The sequence below is a fragment of the Oncorhynchus gorbuscha genome, linkage group LG14, assembly GCF_021184085.1.
Source record: "Oncorhynchus gorbuscha isolate QuinsamMale2020 ecotype Even-year linkage group LG14, OgorEven_v1.0, whole genome shotgun sequence".
Taxonomy (NCBI): Eukaryota; Metazoa; Chordata; class Actinopteri; order Salmoniformes; family Salmonidae; genus Oncorhynchus; species Oncorhynchus gorbuscha.
The window spans coordinates 32574347-32596988 of NC_060186.1; the positions used below are offsets into that span (position 1 = coordinate 32574347).

The 22642-nt window shown below is 42.1% G+C and overlaps 1 protein-coding gene and 1 long non-coding RNA gene across 2 annotated transcripts in view; both read left to right on the forward strand.

The window, feature by feature from the left end:
* The window catches only part of LOC123994803 (segment polarity protein dishevelled homolog DVL-3-like), a 53914-nt gene that overhangs the window by 9120 nt on the left and 22152 nt on the right, over positions 1-22642 (forward strand). Inside the window, 3 exon segments of the mRNA XM_046297801.1 lie at positions 11188-11257; positions 17666-17793; positions 18674-18807. Of these exon segments, the coding sequence (XP_046153757.1) occupies positions 11188-11257; positions 17666-17793; positions 18674-18807 (332 nt within the window).
* Positions 4569-7461, forward strand: LOC123994804. Its single transcript, XR_006831724.1, has 2 exons — positions 4569-4629; positions 6256-7461. It is a non-coding gene; the product is annotated as an uncharacterized LOC123994804 (long non-coding RNA).

The window sequence follows — 22642 nt, forward strand, 5'->3', positions numbered from 1 at the left end:
ATAATTTAAATTAATTATTTCACACATTGTGCCTGTTTCATTGGAACGTTGAAAAAACATTGTTAAGTTTTCTGTGAGTTAGCAGAATTTCCCATCAACGTCCCACCAAACATACAGTTACTGTTGCCGAGCCAATCAAGGCCCTGATTGGTGAACCTCTGATCCATTCATAGCTCTTTGTCTGTTGGAAAGGTTAGGGATATTCACACACACTTTTTGTTAACATTGAGTGCATACGGAAAATATTCAGACCCCTTGACTTTTTCCAAAAATGTTTACGTTACAGCCATTCTAAAATGGATTAAATAATTCCAGGTGAAGCTGGTTGAGAGAATGCCAAGTGTGTGCAAAGCTATCATCAAGGCAAAGGGTGGCTAATTGAAGAAGTATATTTTGATTAGTTTAACACTTTTTTGCTTACTACATGATTCCATATGTGTTAATAGTTTTGATGTCTTCACTATTATTATACAATGTAGAAAATAGTAAAAATAAAGAAAAACCCTTGAATGAGAAGGTGTTCTAAAACTTTTGACCGGTAGTGTATTTTTTTCATCAATCTACCCAATACCCCGTAATGACCCCGTAATAAATAATTCAATATCACATTTACACAAGTATTCAGACCCTTTACTCAGTACTTTGTTGAAGCACATTTGGCACAGATTACAGCCTCGAATCTTCTTGGGTATGACACTACAAGCTTGGCAAACCTGTATTTGGGGACCCATTCTGCTCTGCCGATCCACTCAAGCTCTGTCAGGTTGGGTGAGGAGTGTCGCTGCACAGCTATTTTCAGGTCTCTCCAGAGATGTTCATTCGGATTCAAGTTCGGGCTCTGGCTGGGCTACTCAAGGACATTCAGAGACATGTCCTGAAACCACTCCTGCATTGTCTTGGCTGTGTGCTTAGGGTTGTTGTCCTGTTGGATGGTGAACATTTGCCCCAGTCTGAGGTCCTTAGCACTCTGGAGCAAGGATCTCTCTGTACTTTGCTCTGTTAATCTTTCCCTTGATCCTGACTAGTCTCCCAATCTCTGCAGCTGAAAACTATCCCCACAGCATGATGCTGCAACCACCATGCTTCACTATAGGGATGATGCCAGGTTTCCTCCAGATGTGACGCTTGGGATTCAGGCCAAAGAGTTCAATCTTGGTTTCATCAGTCCAGAGAATCTTGTTTCTCATGGTCTGAGAGTCCTTTAGGTGCCTTTTTAGCAAACTCCAAGCGGGCTGTCATGTGCCTTTTACTGAGGAGTGGCTCCCGTCTGGCTACTCTACCATAAAGGCCTAATCCGTGGAGTATTGCAGAGATGGTTGTCCTTCTGGAAGATTCTTCCATCTCCACAAAGGAACTCTAGAGCTCTGTCAGAGTGACCATCGGGTTCTTGGTCACCTCCCTGACCAAGGCCCTTCTCCCCTGATTGCTCAGTTTGGCTGGGCGGCCAGCTCTAGGAAGAGTCTTGGTGGTTCCAAACTTCTTCCATTTAAGAATGATGGAGGCCACTGTGTTCTTGGGGACCTTCAATGCTGTAGAAATGTTTTGTACCTTTCCTCAGAGCTGTGCCTTGACACATTCCTGTCTTCAAATCAAATCAAATCAATCAATGTGCCTTGACACATTCCTGTCTTGGAGCTATATGGACAATTCCTTAGACCTCATGGCTTGGTTTTTGCTCTGACATGCACTTTCAGCTGTAGGACATCATATACAGTTGAAGTCGGTAGTTTACATAAACATTAGACAAATACATTTAAACTTTTTTTTTTACAATTCCTGACATTTAATCCTAGTAAAAATGTGCTGTCTTAGGTCAGTTAGGATCACCACTTTATTTTAACAATGTGAAATGTCAGAATAATACTAGAGAGAATGATTTTTTCCCAGCTTTTATTTCTTTCATCATATTCCCAGTGGGTCAGATGTTAACATACACTCAATTAGTATTTGGTAGCATTGCCTTTTAATTGTTTCGGGTATCCTTCCACAAGCTTCCCACAATAAGTTGGGTGAATTTTGGCCCATTCCTCCTGACAGAGCGGGTGTAACTGAGTCAGGTTTGTAGGCCTCCTTGCTCACACACGCTTTTTCAGTTCTGCCCGCAAATTTTCTATAGGATTGAGGTCAGGGCTTTGTGATGGCCATTCCAATACCTTGACTTTGTTGTCCTTAAGCCATTTTGCCACAACTTTGGAAGTATGCTTGGGGTCATTGTCCATTTCGAAGACCCATTTAACTTCCTGACTGATGTCTTGAGATGTTTCAATATATCCACATAATTTTCCTACCACCTGATGCCAATCTATTTTGTGTAGTGCACCAGTCCCTTCTGCAGCAAAGCACCCCCACAACATGATGCTGCCACCCTGTGCTTCACCGTTGGGGATGGTAATTCTTCTGCTTGCAGGCCTCCCCCTTTTTTCTCTAAACATAACAATGAAAATTACAGGCCTCTCTCATCTTTTTAAGTGGGAGAACTTGCACAATTGGTGGCTGACTAAATACTTTTTTGCCCCACTGTATATGGGAGATACAATCTTCCCAGCTCTGCAGATTCTGCTGTGAGGAGGCAGAGTCATTAGATCATTTATTTTTCTTTAACCATTGATACAGGGCCGACTTACAAGTTCCTTACTTTTTTCCCCTTCTACTTGCCTCTTCCATTTTTGTGGTAATGCTGCAATTAATTGGTTGTATTTTTGGGTAGAGCAGACATTTCTAAATGTCTGGGTTAGCTCCATGTGTGACATAACTCCACCAGTCCTATTTATGATATCATTCACAAAAAGTATACCTTTTTAAAAAGAAAATCTTTAAAAAATATTTTTTTCTAATCAATAAGTATATTTGAATTTAACCACAATATTTGTTGTATTATTTTTTATGTCTTTTCAGGTGGATTAAACTGAAATTGCAACCAACTTTCTAAGGCTTGTTTAAAACATTTGTTCCTTTTCTAACAATCAAAATTGGTCCGGTGTAATCTGAATAAAGGGAAAAAGGCCCTTCTTGAACATAAGATGAGACATTCCTACCAATTTACTAGAAAAGCAGTTTACTAGAGAACCAGAACTATAGTTTGATAACAAGGAATTTGTGGAGTGGTTGAATTGTTTTAATGACTTTAAAATCTGTTTGGGCTAGGGGGCAGCATTTTCACTTTTGGATGAAAGGCATGCCCAGAATAAACTGCCTCCTACTCTTTCCCAGACGGGAATATATGCATATTATTATTACTGGTGGATAGGAAACACTCTGACGTTTCTAAAACTGTTTGAATTATGTCTGTGAGTATAACAGAACTCTTATGGCAGACAAAAACCTGAGAAGAAATCCAAACAGGAAGTGTGAACTCAATTTTTAAAACAGTGCCATTTGATGTCCATCTTAGATATGGATGAGCATGTACTTCCTAGGGCTTCCACAAGATGTCACCATCTTTAGATTCTGGTTGTATGATTTTACTATAAAGGAGGGGCTCAAATAGCTCTTTGAGTCGGGGGTCTCATTGCGCACGGTCACAAGAGAGTGTTCTTGCATTCAAATGCCTTTCTTCAGACAATGAAATTCTCAGTTTCGGTGGTCTCATTACGCACGATCACGAGAGAGTGTTCTTGCATTCCAATGCCTTTCTTCAGACAATGAAATTTTCCGGTTGGAACCTTATTGCTGATTAATGTTTAAAACATCCTAAATATGGATTGCATACATCATTTGACTTGTTTCTACAACCTGTAACGGAACTTTTAAAGTTTTTGTCTGGAGGAATTGCTCGTGCTTTTTGAGGATTGAATGCTGGGCTGAACAAGCTAACAACAAGTGGCTAAATTATGTTTTTTACTTTATGGAACAAATCAGTCATTTATTGTCGAACTGGGATTCCTGGAACTGCTGTCTGATGAAGATATTCAAAGGTAAGTGAATATTTATAGTGTTTTTTTTGTAGCTTCTGTTGACGCCAAAATGGCGGCTATTTCTTTGGGTTCTGAGCGCCATTCTCAGATTATTCTTTTTCCATAAAGTTTTTTTGAAATCTGACACAGCGGTTGCATAGAGGATACGTTTAATTCTTTAATTCTGTGAATGACACTTGCATCTTTTATCAATGTTTATTGTGAGTATTTCTGCAAAATCACCGGATGTTTTGGATTCAAAACATTACTGCACTTAACACGCCAATGTAAACTGAGATTTTTAAAATATATATATAGATATATGCACATTATCGAACAAAACACACAATACATGTATAACATGATGTCCTATGAGTGTCATCTGATGGCGATAATCAAAGGTTAGTGATTCATTTTATCTATATTTATGCTTTTGTAACTATGAAATCGCTGTGTGTGTTTTTGAATTTGGTGGTCATCTAACAAATATATCCGTGTACCCCCTAGCCCCAACAGGTTATTAATGAGTTTTAATGACTCCAAGTGTATGTAAACTTCTGACTTCAACTGTAGATAGGTGTGTGCCTTTCCAAATCATGTCCAATCAATGGATTTTCCCACAGGTGGACTCCAATCAAGTTGTAGAAACATCTCAAGGATGCTCAATGGAAACAGGATGCACATGAGCTCAATTGAGAGGCTCATTGCAAAGGGTCTGAATACTGATGTAAACAAGGTATTTGCCATAAAATCTAAAAACATGTTTCTGCTTTGTCATTATGGAGCACTGTGTGTAGATTGATGAGGAGTTTTTAAATTTAATCCATTTTAGAAAGTATGTTACGTAACAAAATGTGGAAAAGGGGAAGGGGTCTGAATACTTCCCGTGCGTATGTATGTATGTATATAATATATACCCCCTTGCCTTGATGACAGCTTTGCACACTCTTGGCATTTTCTCAACCAGCTTCATGAGGTATTCACCTGTTTTTAGATTTTATGTACATATTCTTTATCCCCTTACACTGTGTATAAGACAGTAGTTTTGGAATTGTTAGTTAGATTACTTGTTGGTTATTACTGCATTGTCGGAACTAGAAGCACAAGCATTTCGCTACACTCGCATTAACATCTGCTAACCATGTGAATGTGACAAATAAAATTGGATTTGATTTGATTTTGGATTGCATTTCAATTAACAGGTGTGCCTTGTTAAAAGTACATTTTTGGAATTTCTTTCTGAACAGCAGTCCATCATTACCTTATGAAGGTCAGTCAATACGGAACATTTCAAGAACTTTGAAAATTTCTTCAAGTGCAGTCGCAAATACCATCAAGCGTTATGATGAAATTGTCTGTGATGAGGACCGCCACAGGAAAGGAAGACCCAGAGTTACCTCTGCTGCAGAGGACAAGTTCATTAGAGTTACCAGCCTCAGAAATTGCAGCCCAAATAAATGCTTCACAGAGTTCAAGTAAAATATACATCTCAACATCAACTGTTCAGAGGAGACTGCGTGAATCAGGCCTTCATGGTCGAATTGCTGCTAAGAAATCACTACCAAAGGACACCAATAAGAAGAAGAGACTTGCTTGGGCCAAGAAACATGAGCAATGGATATTGAGATTTTTGGTTCCCACCATGAAGCATGGAGGAGGAGATGTGATGGTGTTGGGGTGCTTTGCTGGTGACTGTCTGATTGTATTTAGAATTCAAGGCACACTTAACCAGCATGGCTACCACAGCATTCTGCAGCGATACGCCATCCCATCTGGTTTGTGCTTAGTGGGACTATCATTTGTTTTTCAACAGGCTGTGTAAGGGCTATTTGACCAAGAATGAGAGTGATGGAGTGCTGCATCAGATGACCTGGCCTCCACAATCACCTGACCTCAACCCAATTGAGATGGTTTGGGATGAGTTGGACCGCAGAGTGAAGGAAAAGCAGCTAACAAGTGCTCAGTATATGTTGGAACTCCTTCAAGACTGTTGGAAAAGCATTCCAGTTGAAGCTGGTTGAGAGAATGCCAAGTGTGTGCAAAGCTGTCATCAAGGCGAAGGGTGGCTACTTTGAAGAGTCTAAAATATATTTAGATTTGTTTAATACTTTTTTTGCTTACTTACTACATGATTGAAATATGTGTTATTTCATAGTTTGACGTATTCACTATTATTCTATATAGTAAAAATATAGAAAAACCCTTGAATGAGTAGGTGTCTCCAAACTTTTGACTGGTACTTCTCTCTCTCTCTCTCTCTCTCTCTCTCTCTCTCTCTCTCTCTCTCTCTCTCTCTCGATATATATATATCCTATCTCTCTGTCGCAGGTCTATGATTTTTTAATTCTCTCTCTTTCTGTAGGACAGTGTGGTGGACTGTCAGCTTTCAGACCTTTGTGAGGAGGACACTATAGAAGCTGTCCCCACGGTGACAAGGACAGGCAGAGACTGGACAACATGCTGATCCTGAAGAAAGGGCTGAGGGACAATCACACCCTCACAGGACACACCCTCACTGCCCAAGTGAGCACAATACAATAAGCCAGGGTAACAGAACACACACACAGGACAGGACAGAAAGTTGAACATTGACTGGCAGAGAATCAACATTTGGTTAGCCTTGACTAAGATCTGTTTATCCTATTGTATGAATGTTGTCATGCCATGTTACCATCGAAGTTGGCTATACATAGGAGTTGGCTAAATGGCACCACACGAACATTTGGCTGAACAGAAAGAATGAAACTTCAATGTACTGGAGGACTACTTTAGAATATGTTGGTGTTGTTACAGGATAGATAGAAAGGAGAATAGAATGTGGTTTGTTTGAGTAGCACCTGAATGTGAGGGCAAGCGGTTATGCATAGCAGAGGACCAAAATTGTTTTAGGTTGAGGCACTCCAGGTAGTTTGAATCCGGTTACTATTAGAGATGTCTACATTGATGCCCCATCTAAGAAATAGGGTACCATTTGGAACGCATCCCTAGCATTGAAAGATGATAAACTATTGTTCCTCCTGTTCAGCCTGAACCTGGCATTGGCCTACACTGAGCTGACAGAGGAGTGTAGGGCAGCCCCTGAAGGTACTCATCAATTTCATGCAAGAATTCCCTCTTTGTTGCCTTAGGAATAAATCTCTCTACTACAGGAGCTGGGTCGTGGCAGAGGTCTGGCTGTCAAACAGACTGAGAACTTGAGGAAGGCATCCCACGAGCAGATGGCTCAGTATGTCCAGACACATGATGCAAATATTAAAGATAATGCTCCATATTGATGTTGAATAAAATAGATTGACTACTGTGCTCACACTGGTTTAGGGAAGTTATAGAAATGCTTGATTCCATGCCAACTGATGCCTGTCCCCCTCCCCCACCCTCCAGGTCTAAGATGCTGCCCAGCGTCGGTCAGATCAATGTTGATTGCAATATCCCTTAGATGAATGTTGTATATACTGTAACATTATGGCTATGATGGAGATAACTTGCACCTTTTTTTTACAGGTGTGAATGAGACAATGTATTCCCCTAACCTTGTTCTTTCAATAAAGTTCATATTTTATTAATTTTATAGTACTTGTTTGTCTTTGTCAAATGTAAGACTAAATGCTATTTGTAATTCTTTTCGGTGCAGATTTTTGTTTAATATACTATCCAGATAAAGTGTCTGATCAAGGAACATTACATAGAAAATGCGATCGGTCACTAAAACGGCTGTAACGTGTTCACAGTAAAAGGTATTTCTATTCTGATTGCAGATGTTCAATCATTACAAAACAAGGAAGACTCAATAAGGTTTTCTCTATCTTCATTAGAAAGTTGTGTAAATGGCAGTTGGTTGGGGGGGAAAAGTATTGATTTTCATATAAGATACCTATTTTCACAGGTGTTATTTCTTGACTGATTACAATGTTATTGATGGGGATGTCATATCATTTGAAAGGGCTGTTTCTCAGCTTTCAAATTATGTATCATGTTTTCATATATGGTTTTACACCAACAAATTATGCACGTAGAGCTCATTAATACACGCAGAGCTCATGATCCAGCAAGAAATGGATCATTTCGCTCAGGCTGGAAAGGGTTAGTTTGTGTTGTTTGCAGGTCATGGAGTCCCCCTCTGTCACATTGGCCGCTGTCTCCAAACTTTCAGCTTTAGTTGAGTCGTTATCCACTTTAGAAGTAAGCAGTGCAAGATATTCATTTACTGGATATAATTGTGAGTCGAGGGCAGAGGTAATTTCCTGATAGTAGCGGCCAACTCTTTCTGTTGTCGGGTGTTGACAGCTGACATGTTTCCCACAGGTGAACTGAATGGATAGATTATGCTACCTGCTGGAGTGAAACAGAGCTACTGTTGCTCCTTGTAATACAGTGAACGTCCCACACCTTAATGTGGTGTTATATGTTGACAATTATTTGAAAATATGTCAGTTAACTCATAGTTATGTTGCATGCCACCGGAACCGGAAGTTCTGTTTTCAATACCTTTCAATATGACACCTTGCGAGGATAATGTCACTGAAAAAGTCTCAGTGCCATTATCCTCGCAAGGTCAGGTATTGACTACAGGTGTCAATAATTTTGACTCCTTCCTCTTTGATAGGAAAAATATTTGTATTACTTGTTAAACAAAGTCTCTTTCTCTGAGCAATAATAGAATTTACCAATATAGCTCAGTATTTGAATAGCTAATTTTATACATTTATTTTTGCTCATCTTTATCAAATGTGTCAATTATTTCGGAACCCACTGTATAGTTTACTAAGTAAACCCATCTAGTATTGAGTCGAACCCCCCTTTGACTCCAGAACAGTCTGAATTCTCTGGGCATTCTTCAAGGTGTCGGAAACATTCCACAGCCCGTTCCATTTCATCCCAAAGATGCTCTATTGGGTTGAGGTCTGGGGACTGCGTTGGCCACTCAAGAAAACTGAACTCGTTGTCATGTACCAGGCAATTGTTTTCCACTCCTCAATTGTCCAGTGCTGGTGATCGAGTGCCACTGGAGCCGCTTCTTCTTGTTTTTAGCTGATAGGAACCCGGTGTAGTCATCTGCTGCAACAGCCCATCTGTAACAAGGACTGACGAGTTGTGTGTTCCCGAAATGCTGCTCTGCACACCACTGTTGTACTGCACTGCTATTTGTCTGTCTGTGGCCTTCCTGTCAGCTTGCACGATTCTTGCCATTCTCCTTCGACCTCGAGCATCAATGAGCTGTTGTTGCCCATACACTGTCGCTGACTGAATGCATTTTGTTTGCCGCAGCTTTCTCGGTAAACCATAGACACAGTCGTGCATAGAAATCCCAGCAGGCCGGCCATTTCTGAGATATTGGATCCGGCGTGCCTGGCACCGGCGATCATGCCACGCTCAAAGTTGCTTAGGTCACTCGTTTTGCCCATTTGTAACGTTCAATTGAACAGTAACTGAATTCCTCAACGCCTGTCTGCCTGCTTTATATATCAAGCCATGGCCACGTGACACTCTCTGTAGGAGTGAACCATTTTTGTGAACAAGGTTGTGTACCTAATAAACTGGCCACTGAGTGTGTGTGTGTATATATATATATATACTGCTCGAAAAAAATAAAGGGAACACTACAATAACACATCCTAGAATGAATGAATGAAATATTCTTATTAAATACCTTTTTCTTTACATAGTTGAATTTGCTGACAACAAAATCACACAAACTTTATCAATGGAAATCAAATTTATCAACCCATGGGGGTCTGGATTTGGAGTCACACTCAAAATTAGTGGAACACCACATTACAGGCTGATCCAACTTTGATGTAATGTCCTTAAAACAAGTCAAAATGAGGCTCAGTAGTGTGTGTGGCCTCCACGTGCCTGTATGACCTCCCTACAACGCCTGGGCATGCTCCTGATGAGGGATCTCATCCCAGACCAATAACTAAATCATCCTCCAACTCCTGGACAGTCTGTGGTGCAACGTGGCGTTGGTGGATGGGGCGAGACATGATGTCCAAGATGTGCTCAATTGGATTCAGGTCTGGGGAACAGACGGGCCAGTCCATAGCATCAATGCCTTCCTTTTGCAGGAACTGCTGACACACTCCAGCCACATGAGGTCTAGCATTGTCTTGCATTAGGAGGAACCCAGGGCCAACCTGGGAGGATCTCATCTCGGTACCTAATGACAGTCAGGCTGCCTCTGGCGAGCACATGGAGGACTGTGCGGCCCCCCAAAGAAATGCCACCCCACACCATGACTGACCCACCGCCAAACCGGTCATGCTGGAGGATGTTGCAGGCAGCAGAACGTTCTCCACGGCGTCTCCAGACTGTCACGTCTGTCACATGTGCTCAGTGTGAACCTGCTTTCATCTGTGAAGAGCACAGGGCGCCACTGGCAAATTTGCCAATCTTGGTGTTCTCTGGCAAATGCCAAACGTCCTGACGGTGTTGGGCTGTAAGCACAACCCCCACCTGTGGACGTTGGGCCCTCATACCACCCTCATGGAGTCTGTTTCTGACCTTTTGAGCAGACACATACACATTTGTGGCCTGCTGGAGGTCATTTTGCAGGGCTCTGGCAGTGCTCCTCCTTGCACAAAGGCGGAGGTAGCGGTCCTGCTGCTAGGTTGTTGCCCTCCTACGGCCTCCTCCACATCTCCTGATGTACTGGCCTGTCTCCTTGTAGTGCCTCCATGCTCTGGACATTACCTTGACAGACACAGCAAACCTTCTTGCCACATCTCGCATTGATGTGCCATCCTGGATGAGCTGCACTACCTGAGCCACTTGTGTGGGTTGTAGACTCCGTCTCATGCTACCACTAGAGTGAAAGCACCGCCAGCATTCAAAAGTGACCAAAACATCAGCCAGGAAGCATATATAACCTGTTGTCTATTCCATTTGCACAACAGCATGTGAAATTTATCGTCAATCAGTGTTGCTTCCTAAGTGGACAGTTTTATTTCACAGAAGTGTGATTGACTTGGAGTTACATTGTGTTGTTTAAGTGTTCCCTTTTTTGAGCAGTGAATATATATATATATATATATATATATATATATATATATATATATATATATATATATATATATATATATATATATATATATATATATATATATATATACACAGACACACACACACTCAGTGGCCAGTTTATTAGGTATATATTATTTTTTGCTCATCTTTATCAAATGTCTCAATAATTTCGGAACCCACTGTATAGTTTATATATATATATATAGGTTGCCTTTAATGTTGTGATGTGTGTAACCCGGTGGATTTTTTTTGACTCCCTCCTTTCTCCCCTCAGGGTGGTGAAGGAGGAGATCTCAGACGACAATGCCAAACTTCCCTGTTTCAACGGCCGGGTCGTGTCATGGGTGAGCAACTGTTCTTCATGTTTATCACCGTCATCACCTATGCCCTCTCTCAATTCCACCGCAGTTCCATGTTTCTCTCTCGCTCATTTCAACCACAGCCCGGTTCTTTGTTCCCTCTCCATCGGTCTCTCGGTCTCTCTTGCTCCCTCTCTCTCTCCGTATGTCTGCATTAACCCTCTGTATGCAGGCGTCCCTCATCAGGAGGTCTGGAAGAGAGAGGCCTGTGTATGTTAACACTCCTAACACTTTTGAAATGCATCACACCGTGGTGTTACTCTATGTAAAGGTTACATGACGGTATAACACACAATTATTATCAGACTTCAGCTGTAAAACACTACTTGATAGGATGTATGGAATTATGGAATGAGATGAGCAGTGTGTGTGCGTGTGTGTATAAGTGTGTGTATATGTGTGTGTGTGACTGTTTACTAGCTAGGCAACAGCTAACACACTTGTTTAATTGGGTTTTGGTGGGATCTGTTTTGGCTTCAGATGGTTCGCTCATTTGGGAGCTGTGTGTCTGTGTGTCTGTCCTGCTGTGTGTTTGCAACTGTGTGTGATGATGCTTTTGTGTGTGCATTTGAGAGCTGTGTGTGTAGCTGGTTGGTTTTTGTCATTCATTTGTGTACTCTCGGTTGTGCTCTAGAAACCAAAGTCCATCGCTGTCTGAGATGGAATGACTCAGCCAAGACCAGCTACAGTGCATTCAGAAAGTATTCAGACCTCTTTACTTTTTCCACATTTTGTTACGTTACAGACTTCTTCTAAAATGGATTCCATACATTTTTCCCTCCTCAGCAATCAATCTATACACAATACCCCATAATGACAAATCAAAAACAGGTTTTTCGAAATGTTTGCAAATGTATTAAAAATGTAAAAACAAATACCTTCTTTACAGGCTGGAAACTAACTTATGCTCTGCAGCAGAAGTACATTTGAGTCTTCCTTTCCTGTGGGGGTCCTTATGAGAGCCAGTTTCTTCATAGTGCTTAATGGTTTTTGCGACTGCACTTGAAGAAACTTTCAAAGTTCTTGACATTTTCCGTATTGACTGACCTTCATGTCTTATTAATGTACTGTCATTTCTCTTTACTTATTTGAGCTGTTCTTGCCATAATATGGACTTGGTCTTTTACCAAATAGGCAATCTCCTGTATACCACCCCTACCTTGTCACAACACAACTGTTTGGCTCAATCGCATTAAGGAAAGAAATTCCACAAATTAACTTTTAACAAGGCACACCTGTTAATTGAAATGCATTCCAGATGACTACCTCATGAAGCTGGTTGAGAGAATGCAAAGACTGTGCAAAGCTGTCATCAAGACAAAAGGGTGGCTACTTTGAAGATTTCAGCAAATTCTAAAAAGCTGTTTTGCTTTGTCATTATGGGGTAGTGTGTAGATTGATGGGAGAGAAAAAAACAATTTAATCAATTTTAGAATAAGGCTGTAAAGTACCAACATGTGGAAAAAGTCAAGTGGTCTGAATACTTTCTGAATGCACTGTAGCCTAGGCAGGCTGGGCTGAAACTCAAGGAACATGATTTCAAGGGAACACTTACATAGAAAGAACGAGACAAGCTAGTCTTTATAAACTGCTAGAATGTATCTACTCCTCTCACATTCATAAGCACATACACATACAGTGCATTGGGGGAGTATTCAGACCGATTGACCGCCATTTTTTTAAACATTACAGCCTTATTCTAAAATGGATTGAATATTTGTCTCTCAAATCAACACACAATAGCCCATTATGACAAAGCGAAAAGTTTCTTGCAAATGTATTAAAAACAGAAGTACCTTATTTGCATAAGTATTCAGACCCATCCTGTTTCCATTGATCATCCTTGATGTTTCCACAACTTGATTTACCACCTGTGGTAAATTCAATTGATTGGACGTGATTTGGAAAGGCACACACCTGTCTATATAAGGTAACACAGTTAACAATGCATGTCAGAGCATAAACCAAGCCATGAGGTCGAAGGAATTTTCCATAGAGCTCCAAGACAGGATTGTGTCAAAGCATAAAACAATTCTGCAGCATTGAAAGTCCCCAAGAACACAGTGGCCTCCATCATTCTTAAATGGAAGGCCGCCCGGCCAAACCTGAGCAATTGGTGGAGACGGGCCCGATGGCAACTCTGACAGAGCTCCAGAGTTCCTCTGTGGAGATGGGAGAACTTTCCAGAAGGACAACCATCTCTGCAGCACTCCACCAATCAGGCCTTTATGGTAGCGTGGCCAGACGGAAGACACTCCTCAGTAAAATGCACATGACAGCCCGCTTGGAGGTTGCCAAAAGGCACCTAAAGACTATCAGTCTTTGAGAAACAAGATTCTCTGGTCTGATGAAACCAAGATGGAACTCTTTGACCTGAATGCCAAGCATCATGTCTGGAGGAAACCTGGCACCATCCCTACAGTGAAGCATGGTGGTGGCAGCATCATGCTGTGTAGATGTTTTTCAGTTGCAGGGATTGGGAGACTAGTCAGGATCGAGGGAAAGATGAACGGAGTATAATACAGAGAGATCCTTGATGAAAACCTGCTCCAGAGTGCTCAGGACCTCAGACTGGGGCAAAGGTTCACCTTGCAACAGGACAACAACCCGAAGCACACAGCCAAGACAATGCAGGACTGGCTTCGGGACAAGTCTTTGAATGTCCTTGACTGGCCCGGCCATAGCCCGGACTTGAACCTGATCGAACATTTCTGGAGAGAACCTGAAAATAGCTGTGCAGCAACGTTCCCTGTCCAACCTGACAGAGCTTGAGGGGATCTGCAGAGAAGAATGGGAGAAACTCCCCAAATACAGGTGTGCCAAGCTTGTAGCATCATAATCAAGAAGACTCGAGGCTGTAATCACTGTCGAAAGTGCTTCAACAAAGTACTGATTAGAGGGTCTGAATACTTGTGATATTTACGTTTTTTTAGTTTTTATAAATCATCAAAAATCTATAAAAAATAGTTTTTGTCATTATGGGGTAGATTGATGAGGTAAAAACGTTTTTATCAATTTTAGAATAAGACTGTAACATAGCAAAATGTGAAAAAAGTGAATGGGTCTGAATAATTTCCAAATGTATATACAAAAGTATTATTCCCTTCAAATGAGTGGATTCGGCTATTTCAGCCATACCCATTGCTGACAGGTGTATAAAATTGAGTACACAGCCATGCAATCTCCATAGACAAACATTGGCAGTAGAATGGCCTTAGTGAAGAGCTCTTTGACTTTCAACGTGGCACAGTCATAGGATGCCACCTTTCCAACAAATCCGTTTGTAAAATGTCTGCCCTACTAGAGCTGCCCCAGTCAATGTAAGTGCTGTAATTGTGAAGTGGAAACGTCTAGGAGCAACAACAGCTCAGCCACAAAATGGTAGACCACAGAAGCTCACCGGATGGGACCGCCAAGTGCTGAAGCACATAGCTCATTAAAAAAAAAGTGTGTCCTTAGTTACAACACTCACTACCGAGTTCTAAACTGCCCCTGCAAGCAACGTCAGCACAATAACTGTTAGTCTGGATCTTCATGAAATGGGTTTCCATGGCCGAGCAGCCGCACACAAGCCAGGAAATGTGTTTTCTGGAGTGATGAATCACAGTTCAACATCCGGCAGTCAGTCGGACGAATCTGGATTTGGTGGATGCCAGGAGAACGCAACCTGCCCCAATGCATAATGCCAACTGTAAAGTTGCATACAATAATATTCTAGACAATTCTGTGCTTTCAACTTTGCGGCAACAGTGGGGAAGGCCCTTTCCTGTTTCAGCATGACAATGCCTCCTTGCACAAAGCAAGGTCGATACAAAAATGGTTTGTCGAGATCAATGTGGAAGAACTTGGCTGGCCTGCACAGAGCCCTCAACCACGTTGAACACCTTTGGGATGAGTTGGAACACCTATTGAGAGCCAGGCCTAATCGCCCAACATCAGTGCCCAACCTCACTAAATCTCCTGAGGCTGAATGGAAGCAAGTCCCCGCAGCATTGTTCCAACATCTAGTGGAGGGGGTTGGGGTGGATTGAGATGGTCGACGAGCGGGGGTCCACAAACTTTTGGCCATGTAGTGTATTTGGCCTGGTCTACTGATTCCTTCCCTCTTTTCTGCACTCTGCCTTTCCCCTGCCTGAAAAATGCAAAACTGACGCAGGATCAGCATCTAAGAGGGGTTGGACACTGAGGTGAGGCTGAATCAGGCTACATTTTTGATCGAGCTCTGGTCATGACCATCACTGAGCAGGCTAGACTCGCTGTTCAGGATTGAACACAGTATTTTGAGTGTGTGGTTGGATGGACCTCATTAGCTTCCCTTGTTGCAGATGCCACTCCCCTCGCTCTACTTCCTACTTTCTACTACTCTCCTCCCTTCCCTTCTCCTCTCTTTTCCCTTCTCCTCTTTTCTATATAAGGCAAGCTGAGGAAGCAGTGAAGCAATATGCATTTCCCAAACTTTAGAACACTGGTCTGTACTCTAGGTCAGTGTTTCCCAACCCTGGTTCTTGAGTACCACAACAGTACACATTTTCATTGTAGCCCTAGACAAATCAACCTCATTCAGCTCATTGAGGGCTTGATGATTAGTTGACAAGTTGAATCAGGTGTGCTTGTCCAGGGTTACACCAAAAATGTGTACTGTTGGGTGTACTCGAGGACCAGGGTTGGGAAACACTGCTCTAGATAAAGAAAACGATTACACAGTGGTATCGGGAGAGTTTTAAGGTTTTGCCTATCGCAAAAAGTGGCGTTAGGATGAAAGGAAAAAATGTATACATCTGTACTAAAGTGTGGCAGCCAATGCTGGACCATTTGCCAAGACATTGGGGCTTGAATGGGCAACCTTAAGGGGATACAGTACTGGTAATGCCGATATGTAAGCTTATTGCATGGTGAAATGTGAGGTGTGTATCTGAACAGAAACTACAGTGCCTTCAGAAAATATTCACACCACTTGACTTTTTCCACGTTTTCTTGTTTTACAAAGTGGGATTAAAATGGATGAAATTGTCATTTTTTTGTCAGCGATCTACACAAAATACCCTAATGTCAAAGTCAGGGGAGTGGGACAAGAAATTGGCCCTGGCATTATATCCACACCAGGCCACATCACTGCATGCGCCAACAACAGTTTTATGAGATTGGAGAACACCGTGGGAGGGATTTTAGACTATTCCTCCATACGTAATATTTCCATATCCTTGATATACTTCAACTGTGATAATGGACCTTCAATTCCAACCGGAGGTTTTCAATGGTGTTGAAGTCCTAAGACTGAGATGGCCATTGAAAAATATTGATGAACCATTTCTTTGTGGATTTTGATATGTGCTTGGGGTTATTGTCTTGCTGGAAGATCCACTTGCGGCCAAGTACATTTTTTAAAACCTGTTAATTGAAATGCATTCCAGGTGACTACCTCATGAAGCTGGTTGAGAGAATGTCAAGAGTGTGCAAATCTGTCATCAAGGCAAAGGGTGGCTACTTTGAAGAATCCAAAATCTAAAATATATTTTTGATTTAACACTTTTTTGGTTACTACAATACATGATTCCATATGTGTTATTTCATAGTTTTGATGTCTTCACTATTATTCTGCAATGTAGAAAATAGTAAAAATTAATGAGTAGGTGTGTCCAAACGTTTGACTGGTAGTGTATATATAAAAAATTAAATAATAATTAGCCCCGCACATAGTATAAAGCTGCTCCCCGGTGCTTTCGTCCTGCACTATGTTGGTGGATGCTTAGGAGGCAGACCAGAACACTTCACCCTAATTCCCCAGCTGATTAGATTAGCTAACTGGAATCACAGGATGCTCCACAACGCTCCTGAAATATCCTGGGCCTTACTGATTGAATCTGAGAAAAGGGGGGGGGGCATTCCAAATAAACAAGGGCATGTGTGTGTGTGTTTGCCAATGGAGGACTGTATGTGTGTCTGTCTTGTGTCCACCTAGTCAATAAGCACATTTACAATTCCGAAAGACTGTCACGCATACACACTTATACTCAAAATCATGACTGACTTTGTTACTCACTATCTGTATGTGTCTCACTGTGTCTGTGTCTCGAAGGATTCCCCGGTTCCTCTTATAGAGCACTACTTTTCAATAAAGCCCCAGACAGAGAATAAAGTTAGTAGTATAATGACAAACATAGGACTCTGTTATAAAGTAGTGCAATATAAGAGGGAATAGGGTTTTACTTGAGGTTTGTCTAAGCCCCCTTCACCTCTCTCTCTCGCCATCATTATCTCACTCACTCATTCACGTTCTCTCTCTCAATTCAATATACTTTTTGGGACATGGAAAGTTAAAGAACTTACAGTGCCAAAGTAAGCACAAGCAATAATAATACTTTCTCTGTCATTCTCTCTCTCTCTCTCCCCCAGTTGGTGTCAGCAGATGGTTCTCATGGGGGTTCCGATGGGGGTTCTGTGTGTGCAGATAGCCAGGCAGAGCTGCCACCCCCTTTGGAGAGGACCGGTGGCATCGGAGACTCAAGACCCCCCTCTTTTCAGTCAGTATCTGCAAAGTGTGTGTCTGTGTATGCGTGTGTGTGACTCTAGTTGACCATCTAACCTAACCAAGTGGCCTTGACTTAGCTATGGTGAGGTGTAGAGCTAAATACTTTGTGTGTGTGTTTCTGTGTCTCTGTGTGTGATTTTTGTATTTTATTGAAATCATATCTATTATCTGTCTGTCTGTGTCTCTCTCTGCCCTGGGAACTCGGGGTCAATATTAAATCAGCCAGCTGGGAAGGTCTTAATCAGACACCCACAACACACACACACACACCCACAACACACACACCCACAACACCCACAACACCCACAACACACACACACACACACACACACACACACACACACACACACACACACACACACACACACACACACACACACACACACACACACACACACACACACACACACACACACACACACAGAGAACGCCCCTTTCCCTCTGCTGGTCAGAACGGGTTAATGCCATTTTGCCCACTGCAGTGCTCAAATGTACACACCCATATGCTCATCCTCATGCATAATACACACATATGCGCGTGTGTATGCATGTACAAACACACACGTATGCATTCATGTACATAACCACACATACATGGTGTGCACATGCATGCAGCAGTTACAGACAGACAGGCGCTCACGTTCTCTTTGCAGCTAGCTCCTCTCTGGTGAGGCCGACACTAAAACATACTGACATTCTGATAGCAGCACTTGACACTTAAACGGCATGGGTCTGCAACAAAGACTTGACTTTGTGTGTCTGTCAGACCGTTGTGATATATAATATAATCCCTTCTCTTGGAATTCATTTATTTTCTTTCTCTTTCATCTCTTTTACTCCTCCTTTGACTTTTTATTTAACCTGCCCATCAGTGCGAACGCTGCCGGCATTCAGGACAACGAGACAGAGACTGAGTCAGTCGTGTTGCTAGAGGGGGAGCGGGAGAGAGACCGGGGCAGGGAGAGGGAGAGGCCGCGAAGGAAAGAGAAAGACACTCATGACCATGGTAAGTCTTAGTCTGTCCATCTGCCTTCATGTCACAGCCTATCCCACTTATAGTCCATGGGCCAGCAGAAACATGTGTCCAATTTGGTGTGGCAAAGGTTTGATGGTATTAAATTGTTCCCCACAAGCCCCTGATCAAATTGATATATGATAACCGCTTTCTATGTTTTTAACACCTTTTATATATCTTGTTGTATGGGAGTCGATGCAATAGAATGTTCGCTGGCTGAAAAAAAGAATGTTGAGAAAAGTTGGGAAGTTCACATGCTCATTGAAAATGACTGACTCAAACAACAAAAGAACATTCTATTGGGTGAATCTCATCTTAAAAACCATGCAAATTGGTATCACATCTAATGATTTAACTAGGCTGACTCATCAGTGAAACAACAATGTTACAAGTAGCAGAACTACACAGCTGAAGTCAGAAGTTTACATACACCTTTACATTTAAAATCAGTTTTTCACAATTCCTGACATTTAATCTTAGTAAAAATTCCCTGCCTTAGGTCAGTTAGGATCACCACTTTATTTAGAGAATGTGAAATGTCAGAATAATAGTAGAGTGATTTATTTCAGCTTTTATTTCTTTCATCACATTCCCAGTGGGCCAGAAGTTTACATACACTCAATTAGTATTTGTTAGCATTGTCTTTAAATTGTTTAACTTGGGTCAAACGTTATGGGTAGCCTTCCAAAAGCTTCCCACAATAAGTTGGGTGAATTTTGGCCCATTCCTCCTGACAGAGCTGGTGTAACTGAGTCAGGGTTGTAGGCCTCCTTGCTCGCACAGGCTTCTTCAGATCTCCCCACAAATTATGTCGAATTGAGGTCAGGGCTTGTCCACAACTTTGGAAGTATGCTTGGCGTCATTGTCCATTTGGAAGACTCATTTGCGACCAAGCTTTAATTTCCAGACTGATGTCTTGAGATGTTTCTTCAATATATCCACATAATTTTCCTGCCTCATGATGCCATCTATTTTGTGAAGTGCACCAGTCCCTCCTGCAGCAAAGCACCCCCACAACATGATGCTGCCACCCCTGTGCTTCACAGTTGGGATGGTGTTCTTCGACTTGCAGGCCTCCCCCTTTTTCCTCCAAACATAACAACGGTCGTTATGGCCATTCTATTTTTGTTTCATCAGACCAAGAGGCATTTCTCCAAAAAGTACGATCTTTGTCCCCATGTGCAGTTGCAAACTGTAGTCTGGCTTTTTTTATGGTGGTTTTGGAGCAGTGGCTTCTTCCTTGCTGAGTGGCCTTTCAGGTTATGTCGATATAGGACTTGTTTTACTGTGGATATAGATACTTTTGTACCTGTTTCCTCCATCATCTTCACATGGTTCTTTGCTGTTGTTCTGGGATTGATTTTCACTTTTTGCACCAAAGTACATTAATCTCTAGGAGACAGAACGCGTCTCCTTCCTGAGCGGTATGGCAAGAGCGTGGTCCCACGGTGTTTATACCTGCGCACTATTGTTTGTACAGATGAATGTGTTATCTTCAGGCATTTGGAAATTACTCCCAAAGATGGACCAGACTACACTGTTTTTTCTGAGGTCTTGGCTGATTTCTTTTGATTTCCCCATGATGTCAAGCAAAGAGGCACCGAGTTTGAAGGTAGGCCTTCAAATACATCCACAGGTGCACCTTCAATCGACTCAAATTATGTCAATCAGAAGCTTCTAAAGCCATGACATAATTTTCTGGATTTTCCAAGCTGTTTAAAGGCACAGTCAACTTAGTGTATGTTATAAGTATCATAAGTGAAATTATCTGTCTGTAAACAATTGTAGGAAAAATTACTTGTGTCATGCACAAAGTAGATGAACTAACCAACTTGCTAAAACTACAGTTTGTTTACAAGAAATTTGTGGAGTGGTTGATATACAAGTTTTAATGACTCCAACCTAAGTGTATGTAAACTTCCGACTTCAACTGTATTTGTTTTCGGGATATTGGTCGTACTGGGAAATAATAGAGGAGGGCAAGTCCCACTTAATTAGAATTCAGGACCTTCCTTCTGGGATAAAGCAAAAACTGCCTGATCATTTTATGGGATCTATTGGGGGAAAATATTTATTGACGGTTTGTTTCCAAGTCAATAATTATCTGGGCAAAACCTGTAATTTTCACGAGTTATCTCCTATTTGGAATAACAATTTTATTTTATCTGGCTCTATGTCCTTTACATTCGCTCATTGGTCTATTTTTAAGGATATTTTCAACCTGCAAGGGCTTCGTTCCTTTCAAGATCTGAAAGAGTTGTATTTTCTCCCTGGTTCTTCCTGTTTCTTTTTTTTTTACTCTCAGACCGTAGAAAACCTACAGGGTACCATAAGACACCAAAAGCATGCTCCCACTCTTTATTTAAATAATGTAATACATCTACCTGTTATGGAGGTCAGGGAGAATGACCTACAAATCAATCAAATGTATTTATAAAGCCCTTCTTACATCAGCTGAAGTCACAAAGTGCTGTACAGAAACCCAGCCTAAAACCCCAAACAGCAAGCAATGCAGGTGTAGAATTACTGTGGCTAGGAAGAACTCCCTAGAAAGGCCAGAACCTAGGAATAAACCAAGAGAGAGGAACCAGGCTATGAGGGGTGGTGTCACGACTTCCACGTTCAACGTCACCGGCCTTCTAGCCATCGCCACTCCATTTTTCATTGTTCTATTTGTTTTGTCTTGTTCCCTACACAACTGGTTTAAATTCCTTAATTACACTGCTGTATATTCCTCTGTCCCCCCCTCCCCATGTCTTTGTGTGGAATTGTTTTGTGTTACGTGTTTTATGTGTTGCGCCAGGCTGGGTTTCCATGATCCGTGTTTATTTCACGAAGTATGTTTATTTGGTAAACTCCAGCTTTTGTGACTGTTTTCGCGCTTTGCACTTTTGCCATTTTTGCTGGAGGTTTTGAATCAGTAGCATCCGTCTGCTGTTTGCTCCTGTCTAAATAAAGTGTGCGCCTGTTCACAACTCTCTGCTCTCCTGCACCTGACTTCTCCTCCAGTAGCGCTCACCCGTGACAGGTGGCCAGTCCTCTTCCTGCTGTGCCGGGTGGAGATTATAACAGAACATGGCCAAGATGTTCAAATGTTCATAGATGACCAGCAGGGTCAAATATGAATAATCACAGTGGTTGTCGAGGGTGCAACAGGTCAGCACTCCGGCTGTCTCTAGAGAGTTTAAAAGAACAGGTCTGGAACAGGTAGCTTGTCCGGGTTCCGTAGCGACAGGCAGTACAGTTGAAACTGGAGCAGCAGCACGGCCAGGTGGACTGGGGACAGCAAGGAGTCATCATGTCAGGTAGTCCTGTGGCATGGTCCTAGGGCTCAGGTCCTCTGAGAGAAAGAAAGAAAGAGAGAAAGAAAGAGAGAATTAGAGAGAGCATACTTAAATTCACACAGGACACTGGATAGGACAGGAGAAGTACTCCAGATATAACAAACTGACCCCAGCCCCCCGACACATAAACTACTGCAGCATAAATACTGGAGGCTGAGACAGGAGGGGTCAGGAGACACTGTGGCCCCATCTGAGGACACCCCCGGACAGGGCCAAACATGCAGGAAATAACCCCACCCACTTTGCCAAAACACAGACCCCACACCACTAGAGCGATATCTTCAATCACCAACTTAGCATCCTGAGACAAGGCTGAGTATAGCCCACAAAGATCTCCGCCACGGCACAACCCAAGGGGGGGCGCCAACCCGGACAGGAAGATCACGTCAGTGACTCAACCCACTCAAGTGACGCACCCCTCCTAGGGACGGCATGGAAGAACACCAGTAAGCCAGTGACTCAGCCCCATTTTATTGAAATTA